Source organism: Heloderma suspectum, chromosome 1 (genome assembly GCF_057233095.1).
Source record: "Heloderma suspectum isolate Gila_16-S chromosome 1, 16-S_ref, whole genome shotgun sequence".
NCBI classification, from domain to species: Eukaryota; Metazoa; Chordata; class Lepidosauria; order Squamata; family Helodermatidae; genus Heloderma; species Heloderma suspectum.
In genome coordinates, this window is record NC_139458.1 from 339084280 (window position 1) to 339096317 (window position 12038).

The 12038-nt window shown below is 44.8% G+C and overlaps 1 protein-coding gene across 1 annotated transcript in view; it reads left to right on the forward strand.

Annotated features, from left to right (window-relative positions):
• Positions 1–12038, forward strand: part of LOC146359572 (uncharacterized) — a 41207-nt gene that overhangs the window by 22631 nt on the left and 6538 nt on the right. The window contains exons 10-12 of the mRNA XM_084827652.1: positions 5818–5946; positions 9493–9610; positions 11314–11448. Of these exons, the coding sequence (XP_084683778.1) occupies positions 5818–5946; positions 9493–9610; positions 11314–11448 (382 nt within the window). The remainder of the gene's footprint in view (positions 1–5817; positions 5947–9492; positions 9611–11313; positions 11449–12038) is intronic.

Consider the following 12038-nt stretch of genomic DNA (forward strand, 5'->3'; position numbering starts at 1 on the left):
TTACCTAACTGCACCACGGCTTCTAGGTGTCTGGGGCCCAATGGGGGTTCCCAGAATTGAAGGGCCAATAGTGAGCACTATGGCTCTGGATTCTCACCCATCACAATCAACGAGGGAGGGGTGTTGCCTTCGTGCCGTGCTTGTGGACATCCCACAAGCAGGCTGGGCAATGCTGAGAGTTGTAGGACTTGTTTCTGTCTAAACATGCATAGGATTGTGCCCTATGCTGTTTAAAAGCTATCAAGTGAATTACTTTGGCAACTTGATCTGATACCATTGCAATGGTATATCTGTCTTCAGACATTCCTGCAGTGCTGCTAGGATGGCATGATTTGTGAGGTCTGTGCTGGTACAGTGGTTGGTCTGTTCCAGCAACCTAACAGGGCCAGCTTGAATGCACAGTCAACCAAGTGGTGGTTTGGGACAGTAATATTTTTCAGGAGTTCCAATGAGGCCAGGCATGGATAGAGAAGGGTGTAGCCCTGAATGCTCTGCAACATTTGCAAGAAATTCTGGGACACTGGTTGGTTGAGTGGGCTGTGGGGGGAAGGGGGAGGCGAGATGTCGCTCCCAGCTGCCTGGTGGCAAAATGCCTTGGACTAGCCTGCAGTCGAAGTATTTATTTTATTACATATTTGTCCCAGTTTTCTCCTACGATGGAACTCAAGGTGGTATACATGTGGCTCCTAAGCAGTCACTGGACACTGGCCAAATCCAGGCCCACTTCAGTTTCAACAAGTTAGCTGCATCTAGGGACATACAGATTTTGTGAAATCTGTTCCATCTGTGTTTCACAGGTTGCCAGGTGCCTTTCATTCTGTTGTCCGCTCATTGACAGAATCAGATTTTTTCCAGTTCCTGAATTTGTGCAAATATGCAATTCCCCCCTCCCCAAATGTCCAAATTCCTCCAAAATGTGCATTTAATGCTTTAGCCTATGGGGGCAAGGCATATTTTCAGCCACTGTTTTTTAAATTTTGCATATTTTTCTATGACTAAATTTGCATAACATTCCAGAAAGTAAAAAAAAACTGGTCTGCAAGTCCGTGGAATCTGTGTGTCTTGGGAAAATCCGATCCGCTGAGGAATCTGTGGGTTGGATTGATAGAAATCCAAACTCATTTGATTCCGTTGTGGATTTCTCCAGAATCCCTAGCTGCATCACATGTCCTCTTCAGCCTGCACCTTGGGATTATTTGCAAGTGTAGCAAATCTTAAGGTTGATCCAGACAGACAAGTGTCCGTCTCCTCCCTTCTCCTCCCATCTCCTCCTCCTCTGCTCAGCCTTGAAACTAGCTGTACACACACTAGTCCTCATTAGTTATATGGCCTGCTAGGCTGAAGCCTCCCCCACCCACCCCACTCCATATATACATAGCTCTGGATAACAGGGCCAGAACATGCTGAAAAAGCATTTCAGGACTGCTCAGTCTGTGTTAATTGTAATGTCTGTAGGACTGAGCCAAAAAACAGTAGCAGCCAAAGCTTTGCTGTTCCCACGAGGAAGTGCAGGCCTAATGATTGTGCTAACATTTCATTACATCTGGGACTCCTACAAAGGAACTGTGAACTGGAGAGGCAGGACAGTGCTCTGTTGCCTAGGGCTGTTATTTATGTCTGGCTAGGCCAATCCAGATGCCTTTTACTGCCTACCTTTTAAGAGATGATATTGGCAACCTAATATCAGTTTGGCCTGCAGAATGTTCTGGATCAGAGGCACCTCTAAGCCCCACCTCCAGCATCCTCATGAGTGCTGGCCATGTGTCCTCAGTCCCAACCTCCCTGTGTTGAGCGGGGTGGTGTACAGGAGGCTTCTACTCACTTTCATCTGAATGCAAGCAGAAGCCTCCACATGACTGGGAACCCTGCTTTATTCCAAGTGAACGTGAGCAGAAGCCCTGTGCACACCTTTCTAATTAACACAGGGATGTCAGGGACGTTGAGGGCAGGGCTAGCACATGTGGCCCTCTTCCTATTTCCTGCATTCCTGTACCCTGTTTGGGAATAATTCCTGAATAGGGCAATAGACACCAAGCTAGATCCCAGCCTCTGCCTCAGAGGTCCATGACACTAGACCTGTCCAGAGTCCTCCATCATCTTGTACCTCAGGGAAGAACTGTACAGGCAGGAGTACTTTTGGGAAAGTGAGTGTTAGGAATAAACTCTGATGATTATTATAAGTACATCCGGTTATGAACTGTCATCTTGAGATTCACCTTATTTAGCAAGTATCTCTATTGCTTTCACTACTGCAGTGATAGTGAAAGCCATCTGCAACAGAGAAAAACCTGAACAATTAGTACTCTGAAGAGATGCTTACATTGTCTTCTGTTGCATCAGCAATTCATCCCAGTTTACTCAGACAAGTGCTTGATCCTTTGTTAGCCTTTCAGATTCTAGCCTGTTTTTTCAAACCTTTTCAAGGCTTCCCCTTCTGGTCTGACCTGAATTCCAACTGAAGTAGAAAAGGAGTTCTCCATGGGAACAGCTGCAGGAAAACAAACTGCCGGGCAAAGCTAACATTTCTACCCAAGATGAACAAATGCTTCAGCCGTTGCTAACACGACCCAGTGTTTACAGGGAGGCAGAATTCATCTTCTCTTGGGTCATGCTTGGGTCTGTTGTCCTGAATAACTTCATAGCACCTTCATTCCTTAACAACAACACCCCACATCCTCATAATTCAAACTGGACTGAAATATGCACACCTGACTGCAAAAATACAATAAGAACATAAAAAGAGCAATGCTAGATCAGACCAAGGATCCATCCAGTCCAGCATTCACAATAGCAATAGACTCAACTGCATTTGGAGGTGTCTTTCTCCTGCTCCCCCCCTCCCCATGATGTAGTAGTGTAGTGAGTCCCAATACAGTCAGACACAGTAATCAATAAAATGAATGGAAGTTGAATATGGGAAATTTGTGGTGGGCCATGAAAGCTGCATCTTGCATGTGCCAGTGGATGCAGACAAACGTTTGACCATAAGCTGGTGTGGCTTGATGTTAGCAGAGGCTAGATTTCCCCGACTGCTGAACTGGTAATGAGAAAAAGCCACAATTCGTGGGAAATGTGATGTCCTGACAAGATGGACCAATGGTTTGACTCAGTGGTCCGGTTCACATGACACACTGGGCTCACTGTGGGTTATTTAACCCATGATGAGCTGTGGTGCGTGCTGGGCACGTGCAGCTGCCATTATGAATATGCAACCCCTCCTGGGGTTGTGGCATGTCATTTGAACCTGGCCACCATGGGTTATTTGGGAGCTAAACAATCCTCACATAATCCTCCTACAAACTGAGGGTCAGTATATGGCAGCTTCCTATGTTAGATAGGCAGAACTAGCTTCTTTGCCATGTACAAGGAAAAACCAAATTTGTTAACTGGCAGTCAGTGGGAGGTTTTATTTCTATACTATTACTACTACACTTACGTAGTCCAGGTGAAATTTCAAATACTGTAGAATCTCAGAAGAACTTCCTGCTCACCAGGCTTACATTCTAGGAAAGCCAAGTTAAAGGCCCAGGAAAGAACTAATGAGAAAGTAGGGAAGAATTAACTCAGAACAGGAAGTGAAGAAAAGGTGAGGCTTGAGTAATGCAAAGGAATGGTTATTTTTTGAAGTGTGGTTTAACGGAAGCGTGGAGGTTGTCTTAATTCTGGAGATCAGCATGGAAGGATGGGCTATTCTAAGAATGGAAGGAAGGAAGGAAGGAAGGAAGGAAGGAAGGAAGGAAGGAAAGCTGACTGCAGTTTATCTTAGCAAGAAACAAGAGTGATGCAAAGCAGAAGAGAAATAAGGAGAGGCGAGGAACAGATTGTCTGTCTGGGAAAGTGCAAAGTCTTCAATGGGAAGGACCAGGATATTGAATGCAATGTGAAAAACCAGCAGAAAAGCCATCTAGGAATTTAAGAGAAGTGGGAAATATGTTAAGCCTTCCCCCTCTATGAACCATCCCGGATCCTAAGATTGGCCGCAGAGGCCTTGCTCAAGGGTCCAGCAGTAATGTCCATCAGGTTGGAGGGTATGAGTCAGGGCCTTTTCTGTGGTAGCCCCATCATGATGGAAGTGTGCCTGGCTTCTTTGTTGCTTGCTTTTAAATAGGCTCAAAATACCTGATTATTTACAGATACTTTTAATTGATTAATCTGAATCTGGCCCATCCATTTAAATTGTAATTTAACATTTTTACTCCTCACTTAAATGGTGGCATTTCGACTAAATTGTTTGATGTTTGTTCTTATTGTGAATTTGTATTTTATTTTTAATACATTTTATGATGATTTTTTGAATAACATTGTGCTTTGAGACAACTGCATAGCCCTGTAAAACAGTTTATAAAAATATCTTAAATAAATAGTTTTTATGTGTTCTATCTGATTTTTAAAAAAAGCAGATGGGAAGGAAAGAAGAACCAAGATCGCTGAGCAGTGAGTTCTGTGCAGACGTATGATAAAAGTACTGTGGGTCAATAGAGTGATTTACAGGAGCCAACTGTAAAGCACACCATACTTTCCCTGGTCCCCCAGCCCTGCCTTTTGATTCGCACCATTGCTTTTTATGTCAATGTCTGCAGAGTGACCTGAGGGCATTTATGCAAAGTTAACTGCTGGTTTGCTATTTGCTGCACTTAAGCAAAGCAAGGTCATATTGGCCCGGTACACATGTAGCTGTTGTTTTTAACTCAGGGTAGGCGATTTTGTCCCCGCAGGCTACAACGTGCTCCTGGACACCTTTCTTGATGTCTGCCAAGGTGCCCCACCCCTCTTACTTTTGTTTTTTTTTTAAATTCCCAGCAGCTGGGATCGCTTCAAAGCAAGGTCAGGGTCTTCAACAGCTGCCATATTAATAACACAAGAAGAGCCATGCTGGATCTGACCAAGGGTCCATCTAGTCCAGCATTCTGTTCACACAGTGGCCAACCAGCCATCAACCAGGAACCCACAAGCAGGACACGAGTGCAACAGCACCCTCCTGCCCCAGCAACTGCTGTACATGGGCATACTGTCTGTGATACTGGAGGTAGCACAGAGCCATCAGGTCTAGTAGCTTTCTCCTCCAGGAATTTGTCTAACCCCCTTTTAAAGCCATCTTCATTTCCTATGAATGCCTCTGGGCCCACAAAGGTTACTTATCCTTGTTTTAACTGATCCTGTGCCCCCTCTTAAGCCCCTCCCTGCTTCAGTGCAAATTATCTTCCAGCCTTAACTGTGATCCAGGATTAAAGGTGCAGCACCAACTGTTAGCCACTGTTAGGGTTAGCTGGGCTTACCCATGATCTCAAACTGTGGTTAGAGATCCTGGGTTAACTCATGAACCTTAGATATGGATAACCTGAGTGCACATGTAATCCTAGATCACAGTCTAAAGTGAAGAGGTAAGGGAGGGGAAAATTCATGCTGAGGATGGAGGGACTTGGGGAAGAGAGCATGTGATCCAGTTGTGTGTTTCTATTTTCTGAACTGCTTAAAATAGGGGTAGGCAAGGGAGGGCTTCTGCACTGAAAGGTGGCTTAGAAATATTTTAAATAAAGCCAGGTGTCCTCCAGATGTTTTAGATTACAACTCCCATAAGCTCAGTCTGCATGGCCAATGGGCAGGAATTATGGTCCAGAACAATTGGGGGGCACCAGGTTGCCTACCCCTGGTTTAAGAGATTGGCAGTTATACTGTGGACCAGGCCGTGATATGACTCCCCTCTCTTAGGTCTTGGGTTAATCCCATTCACTGTAGTATCACAGAGCCATGTCACTGCCTTTATCTCTTCTGCTGCCTCTGTATCCAGTGACTCATATGCTGTCTTGCCCTCCGCAGAATACACTGATGTGTGAAGAAGTGCTGCAGACTTTGGGGAAGCTGCTGCTTACCTGGAAAACAGACCCAATGATTATTGGTCATGCTGCCTGCTTCATCAAAAATCTCAGTCTTTCCCAAAGCATCCAGGTGAGTGCCAAGTTTCCCTTTCAGGATCACACATTATTCTGAAGGCTTCAGTTCACTGATCATCCAATTCAGTAAGATTAACTGAAAATACCAACTGTGTCTGCTTGATTCTTATCCAAGAAAGTCCATGAGAGCCCACAAGAAAAAAATGTAATTACTAGCAACATCTACTCACCACCTTCCATCCAGAAAGGCTGTGATTGTTACGCTTTCACCTCAGGTTTTAAATGTGGTGTCATTAGGACATATATTTTCCCTAATTATCAAATCTTTCATAGTTTATGAAGGCACACATATTTTATTGTAAGAAAAAGTGATAAGCTTTAAATCTCTTTCTGCCCTTCACCCTTCCCTAGATCACCAGAAGTCATTTTTGGCTGGAACCCTTTGCATAAAACCACAATCTCAGTACAGGAACAGTCATGTGCACCAAGGCGTTGTGTTACAACGGTTTACATAACCAAGCATAGTGCCCCTTGCTAGCAGATGCGGAAGAGTGTACAAGAAGAGTGGGAAACTATCCCCATCCACACCCTTTGATGTCAAAGGCAGCAGTTTGACATCTGCACCTGCCATGCAGATGTTTCCTTCTCCAGCATACACAACCACAGATGCACCTCTGCTTGCTGGATGCATGTGCAGCATCCTGTTCCACATATGGCTCTCTGCTCATCAAGGGATTCATTTGCAGAACCTTGCTTCCATGTACAGATTTCACTTGTCAGATCAGGATGCAGGTTTGCATAATCTGTTTGCCAAACCATCTTATTATTATCTCTTCAAAATCAGTGGTCAGGTTCAGACGATCAGCTGAGGAAAAGAACCCATGGTAGCTTCTTTTCCCCTTTGCTTGTGCACCTGCCATTTCCCTAATTACCATTAGGGAATGGTAATTACCATCGCCACAGCACAGCTTGCCGTGTTGTCTGAACACAGCCAGGTGCACAGCAGGGGTGGCTTCCAAACCACCCCCACAACCCATGGCTTCTTGTAGGGATTACAGGGTGGTTTGGAAGGCCCCCGCGCCCTGCACCTCGCCATGTTCAGTTGACATGGTGAAGCATGTTTAAATATGCATAGGATTGCACCCAAGGATATTATGCCTTAAGGCTGGACAAAACAAGATAGTTTTCTTCCATCTCTATTATCTCCTCATAATCACCAACACTGTTACAATAATAAGTATTTTGTTATTATGTTTATTTTAGTTAAGGTCTTTAACAAAAACATATAAAATGTCATTACGCATTGAAAACAAAAACAACACTCTAAGAAAGATCAGGGAAAATAAGAGAATGAAGAGTCAAGCTAGATGTGACTAGAAGCACATGGTTGAAAAAAGTGTTTAGACTGACTTGTCACACAGACCCCTAGTCTAGATTGGGACTACAGCATGGGAGGTCAGGACTGGGGTGAACATTCCCCCCGCCATACAAACCATTGTATTTCTGTGTTTACATAAATTATACCACAGTACCTTACTCGCTCTTCTACTGTCTTACAAATTGTCTCACTTGATAGTTTATGAGATGAAGGAAGTTGTAACACATACTATTAGAAATTTATCCTGTATTCATTACTTTCAAGCATATCAGTGCTATTTGAATTCTCCTGGTGGGACAGGCTCATAGCCACCCTGCTGCATGACTAGAGCATTTAACACAATGTACATTTGCGTAGATTAAATCCCCACAGATGCCTTTGTCACATACATGGTTTCATCTGAATGCCTGAAGAGCTGCAGCCCTGAAGGCCCAAGGTAGACTAAGGGGTGGCGTCTGTAATGAAAAATAGATTTTAAAAACACATGTTTTTAAAGAAACTCATTATTTAGATTTATATAAAGAAGAGAATTCTAGTTAATTAGTGGTTGTAACTGTCAACAGATGTTCAGTTCCTCACCTTTTTCCCCTCTTGCCATTTGTAACACACTTCCCTACAGTATTCTTACTCCCCCAGTTGGGTAACTGGGGCCACCCTCTTCTTCTTTTACCCGAAGTTGAGCACTTTTCTTTAGCTTACCCTCACCCCATCCATATGTAACTCAGGGGCAGAGCACACTCTTTGCATGCGGAAGGTATCTGTTTCAATCCCTAGCCTCTCCAGTTAAAGAATCTCTAGCACTTAGGAGGACCCGAGGGAGAGCTGCTGCCAGAGCAGATAATATGGGGCTAGATCAGGTTGGGCAACCTTGGGGGCTTCCTGGGCTGCACATAGGGATTTGGTTGGTGGGGCCACGACAGACACTCCCCTTCACACAGACAACCCCCCATCCACAAGGAGAGCCATCCCTGTGTGCCTTGTTTCCCAGCAGAATTGGCTGGTGATGGCAGCAGCAGTGTAGGGGGGAAAATGAGGTCAGGACATGGCCTACCATGGGCCATGTGTTGCCCACTGCTTGGGCTAGATGGACCAGTGATCCCACTCTGTAGTAGTATAATGCAGGGGTGGGCAGAAAGTAGATGTTCAGATATTTTAGACTTCAACTCCCAGCATTCCTGACCCTTGGCCATGCTGCTAGGGGCTTCTGGGAGTTGAAGCCCAAAGCATCTAGAGATCTACCTTCTGCCCACCCCTAGTATAAGGCAGCATTATATGCTCATAACGCTTCCATTAATTCTCATGTTGATGCAAGTTCAAATGCTATCATTACAAAGTGGACTTTGAAACATTAGAGTGATGACCAAAGCGTCTTGGACCAACGAATGTTAGAAGTTCATTCTGTAAGATCCCAGGTTATGGATGGAGGGCACGTGGTGCAGCCACCTTGGCCTGGTTCTGGTCAGCCCCTGAATGGGAGACTGCCTGGGAATCCCATGTATGTTGCCATGAGTCCCATGATGATACAAGGGTGGGATATAAATGTATTAGATAAATTATGCAAAGGTGTAGTATTACATTTCATGTTTTCTTCTCATGTGAACTGCCCCACCAATCTAGATGGCACTCTGCTGAAGCTCCCTTGTGATTTCTGTGATCTGCTGTACAGAGTACCAAAGACAGGAAAGGCATAAGAGGGTGTGAAGATCTCATCCCATACATTGATTTCATATCCACGTACAGGGGGAAGAAAACTGGAGTTATGCCTTTAGTGCAGCCTTTCCCAACCAGCATTCAGCACTTTCCCTCCTGAAATATTGAACAGCATCATCCGTAACTAGGGATGATAGGAGTTGTCGTCCAACACTTCTGGAGGGCACAAGGTTGGGGAAGGCTACCTTTGTGCTTAAGAAAACCATTTCCTAGTGACAAGACATGTGGCTGAACATCAAGATCCACCCATGGATGTGTTTGCATGAAATTCACCCTCTCCCTCCTTACCTCTCATGATAAATATGTTTTGGCCCAGCATGCATGTTAGAAAATTCTGAAATAACTCCAGCATCCACTGGGAGGCAGCTAACACTTGAGACGAAAGTTTACACAGAATTCCCATGGCTCAGTGTTGTTCATCTCGATTCACTATGCTGGTTTTTGGAGGCTTGATGAAAGTTACGTAAATCACTTTGTAAGCATCAAATATTATCCACCCTGTGTTATGTACAGAGAGTCATAGAAAGCCCATGCATCAAAGGACTTCTTCAAGCTGTCCACAGTGCTGACTTGCTAGAAGAGGAATCTCTTCTCTGTGTGACATCTTGTCTTACTGAACTGGTAAAGCACGGTAAGGGGGCTTTTAATCTGTTGGGCATTCTGTTTTGTACTGATTGCTTTTAATGCTGTTCCTGATGTACATGTTAACAACCTGTATTAAATGGGTTTATGTTGATTATTTTGTTGGAGGCCACTTGAGGGCCCTTGAGGAACCAACGGCTGGAGTATAAAGATAATCAGACTTTCAACCCTGTGATATCCCATGGTCTATGCAACTCCCACAGTTGCTATTAGGAATGAAACACAGCAGACACCAGTTTTAATCGTAATGAACTCAAGAGTTTTGTCACGAAGGGCGCAATCCTATGCATGTTTAGACAGAAAAAAGTGCTATAACTCCCAACATTCCCCAGCCAGCATGGAGTTGTAGGACTTTTTTTCTGTCTAAACATGCATAGGATTGTGCCCTAACAGAATGCTTCAATTACTAATACTCTCTATACCATTTCTAGGCCAGAGAGGCAAATGCATAGCATCCAGTCACATACCCAGTCATTTTCTAACTGATGTGCCAAGAACATAATACAAAATCCCATTGCACAAAGTCCCTCCATGCGTTCAGTGAACATGGGGGGGGGGAGATGGGGGACTATGATCTATGGCTGTGGTGCTACATCTGGAAAGGGTACCCCATGTGTATAGCAGCTTGCGCTTAGAATCCTCTTTTGAGATATTGCTGTGGATGGAGGTGACAGCAGCATAAACAGCAGGCCCAACAGGTGCAGTCCTGCTTCCTTTCTGTGTGCTCACCAGACATGAGGAGGATCATGTGAATGTCCTTAAGAATATCACAGTAACATCCAGTCCCTGCTCCAAGTTTTGGGGGGCCTTTGGGCAAAACACTCAGTGCGCTTCCTCAGTGAGTCTACCTTCTCTTCACCATTGTCACCAGCTGCTATGTCTTCTCTTTCTTAGTGCCGCCACATGCTTGCTGCACAGCCAGTGAGCAAGTAGGCTGTGGCATCCTCTGCTCCTCCTCCTCACCACCGCCATTGTCTAGGCCTGAGCCAAGAGGCAAGTGAACAAGCAGGTTGCAACGGTGAAGAGGAGCAGCAAGTCCAAGGATTCTTGTCAGTGAGCACCTGCTGGGGTGTGGGCCGTTGGCAGGTAACTGACCATGCCTACCCTTGACGCCAGCCCTGATAGCACCAACCCCCTTCATTTTGCCATCTATTAGGAGGTGGAGAGGGGTAGAGCTGCCAACTGACAAGAAAAAAATAGCCCAGCTTTTGTTTTCTAAATCTCTGGGCCAGTAGACAGAATTTGTTACAGGAAAGACAAAAATTTGGGCTTGTTGACAGCATTCATTGAGTAGAAGTCAACACCATCATTTTTTACTCAGCCAGCACATGTGCACTAGGATACCAGATGGCTGAGCGCAGCCACTGTGTTTTTGTTGTTTATTGCTGCACGTCAGACGGTAGGGTACATGGCTGTGGCCCTAGGCAGCCACTCCTTCACAAGCGGTATTGAGCTGTGGGAGGCAGCGTGAGTGATGGCAAAGCAACACTGCAGTCTGGTAGTGGTAGCAGCAGTCCCACCTATCTGTACTTCTGAAATGGTCTATACCCCTCGATAACTACTTCAGCAACTTTCTGCCTCATTTTGAGGCCTGGTCATTTACGTTTTTTAATTTCCTGTAAAGCTATTTGATTTACTCTGTGTTGATTTAGTCACTCTTGCTCTGCCTCCTCCCCCTCTTCCTACCATCAGAAGGAGCCACAGCGTGCATGCTGGAATTGATGGATGAACCATTGATAGGTAGCCTAGTGAGACTGGCTGGCCAAGTGGAACAAACAGAGCCTTCTTTCCAAGCTGCCTTCATGATCAAACACATCATGCAGCACAGTATGTATCAACAGAGAAAGTTTGATATTTACATTCTCAGCATGCTGGTATTGCCAAGTGGCATATCAACAAGACGAGTCTTGAGGAGAGGGAGGGTTAAATTGGTTGGGGAGCTTCAGTTCTGAATTGCAAAGACCTTTTATTTGTTTTATGTCCTGCTAATTCTGGGCTAGTCTTCAGAGTCTCCTAGGCTACAGTGGGGCTCCTAAAGACTGTTCTGGAATAAGTGAATTACGGCTGGATTGATCAGCTATATAGCCCTAGAATACTTCTGATGCAAAGATGACAAACTTTGTTCACATCAGGCTGAAGTTTCTTTGGTTTTTTTGGGTCTCAAGATCACACTTTGCATCCTCACCTGGACACTCTATTCCCCTCATTCACAGTTGAAAGCTCATTTGAGAGTTTGAAGAAAAGGCTCTGAACTGTGGCTATTCAGCTATGGGGGGAGTAGGAAAAAAGTCTATCAAACATTTTGGGCCATGCTAGGATTTTCTATAGGCAATCAAATCCTGTTGACGATCTCTGCACTGCCCAGAGCTGCTAAGATATTTGCACATCACTGTGCAAAGTATAAAATTATGATTAAT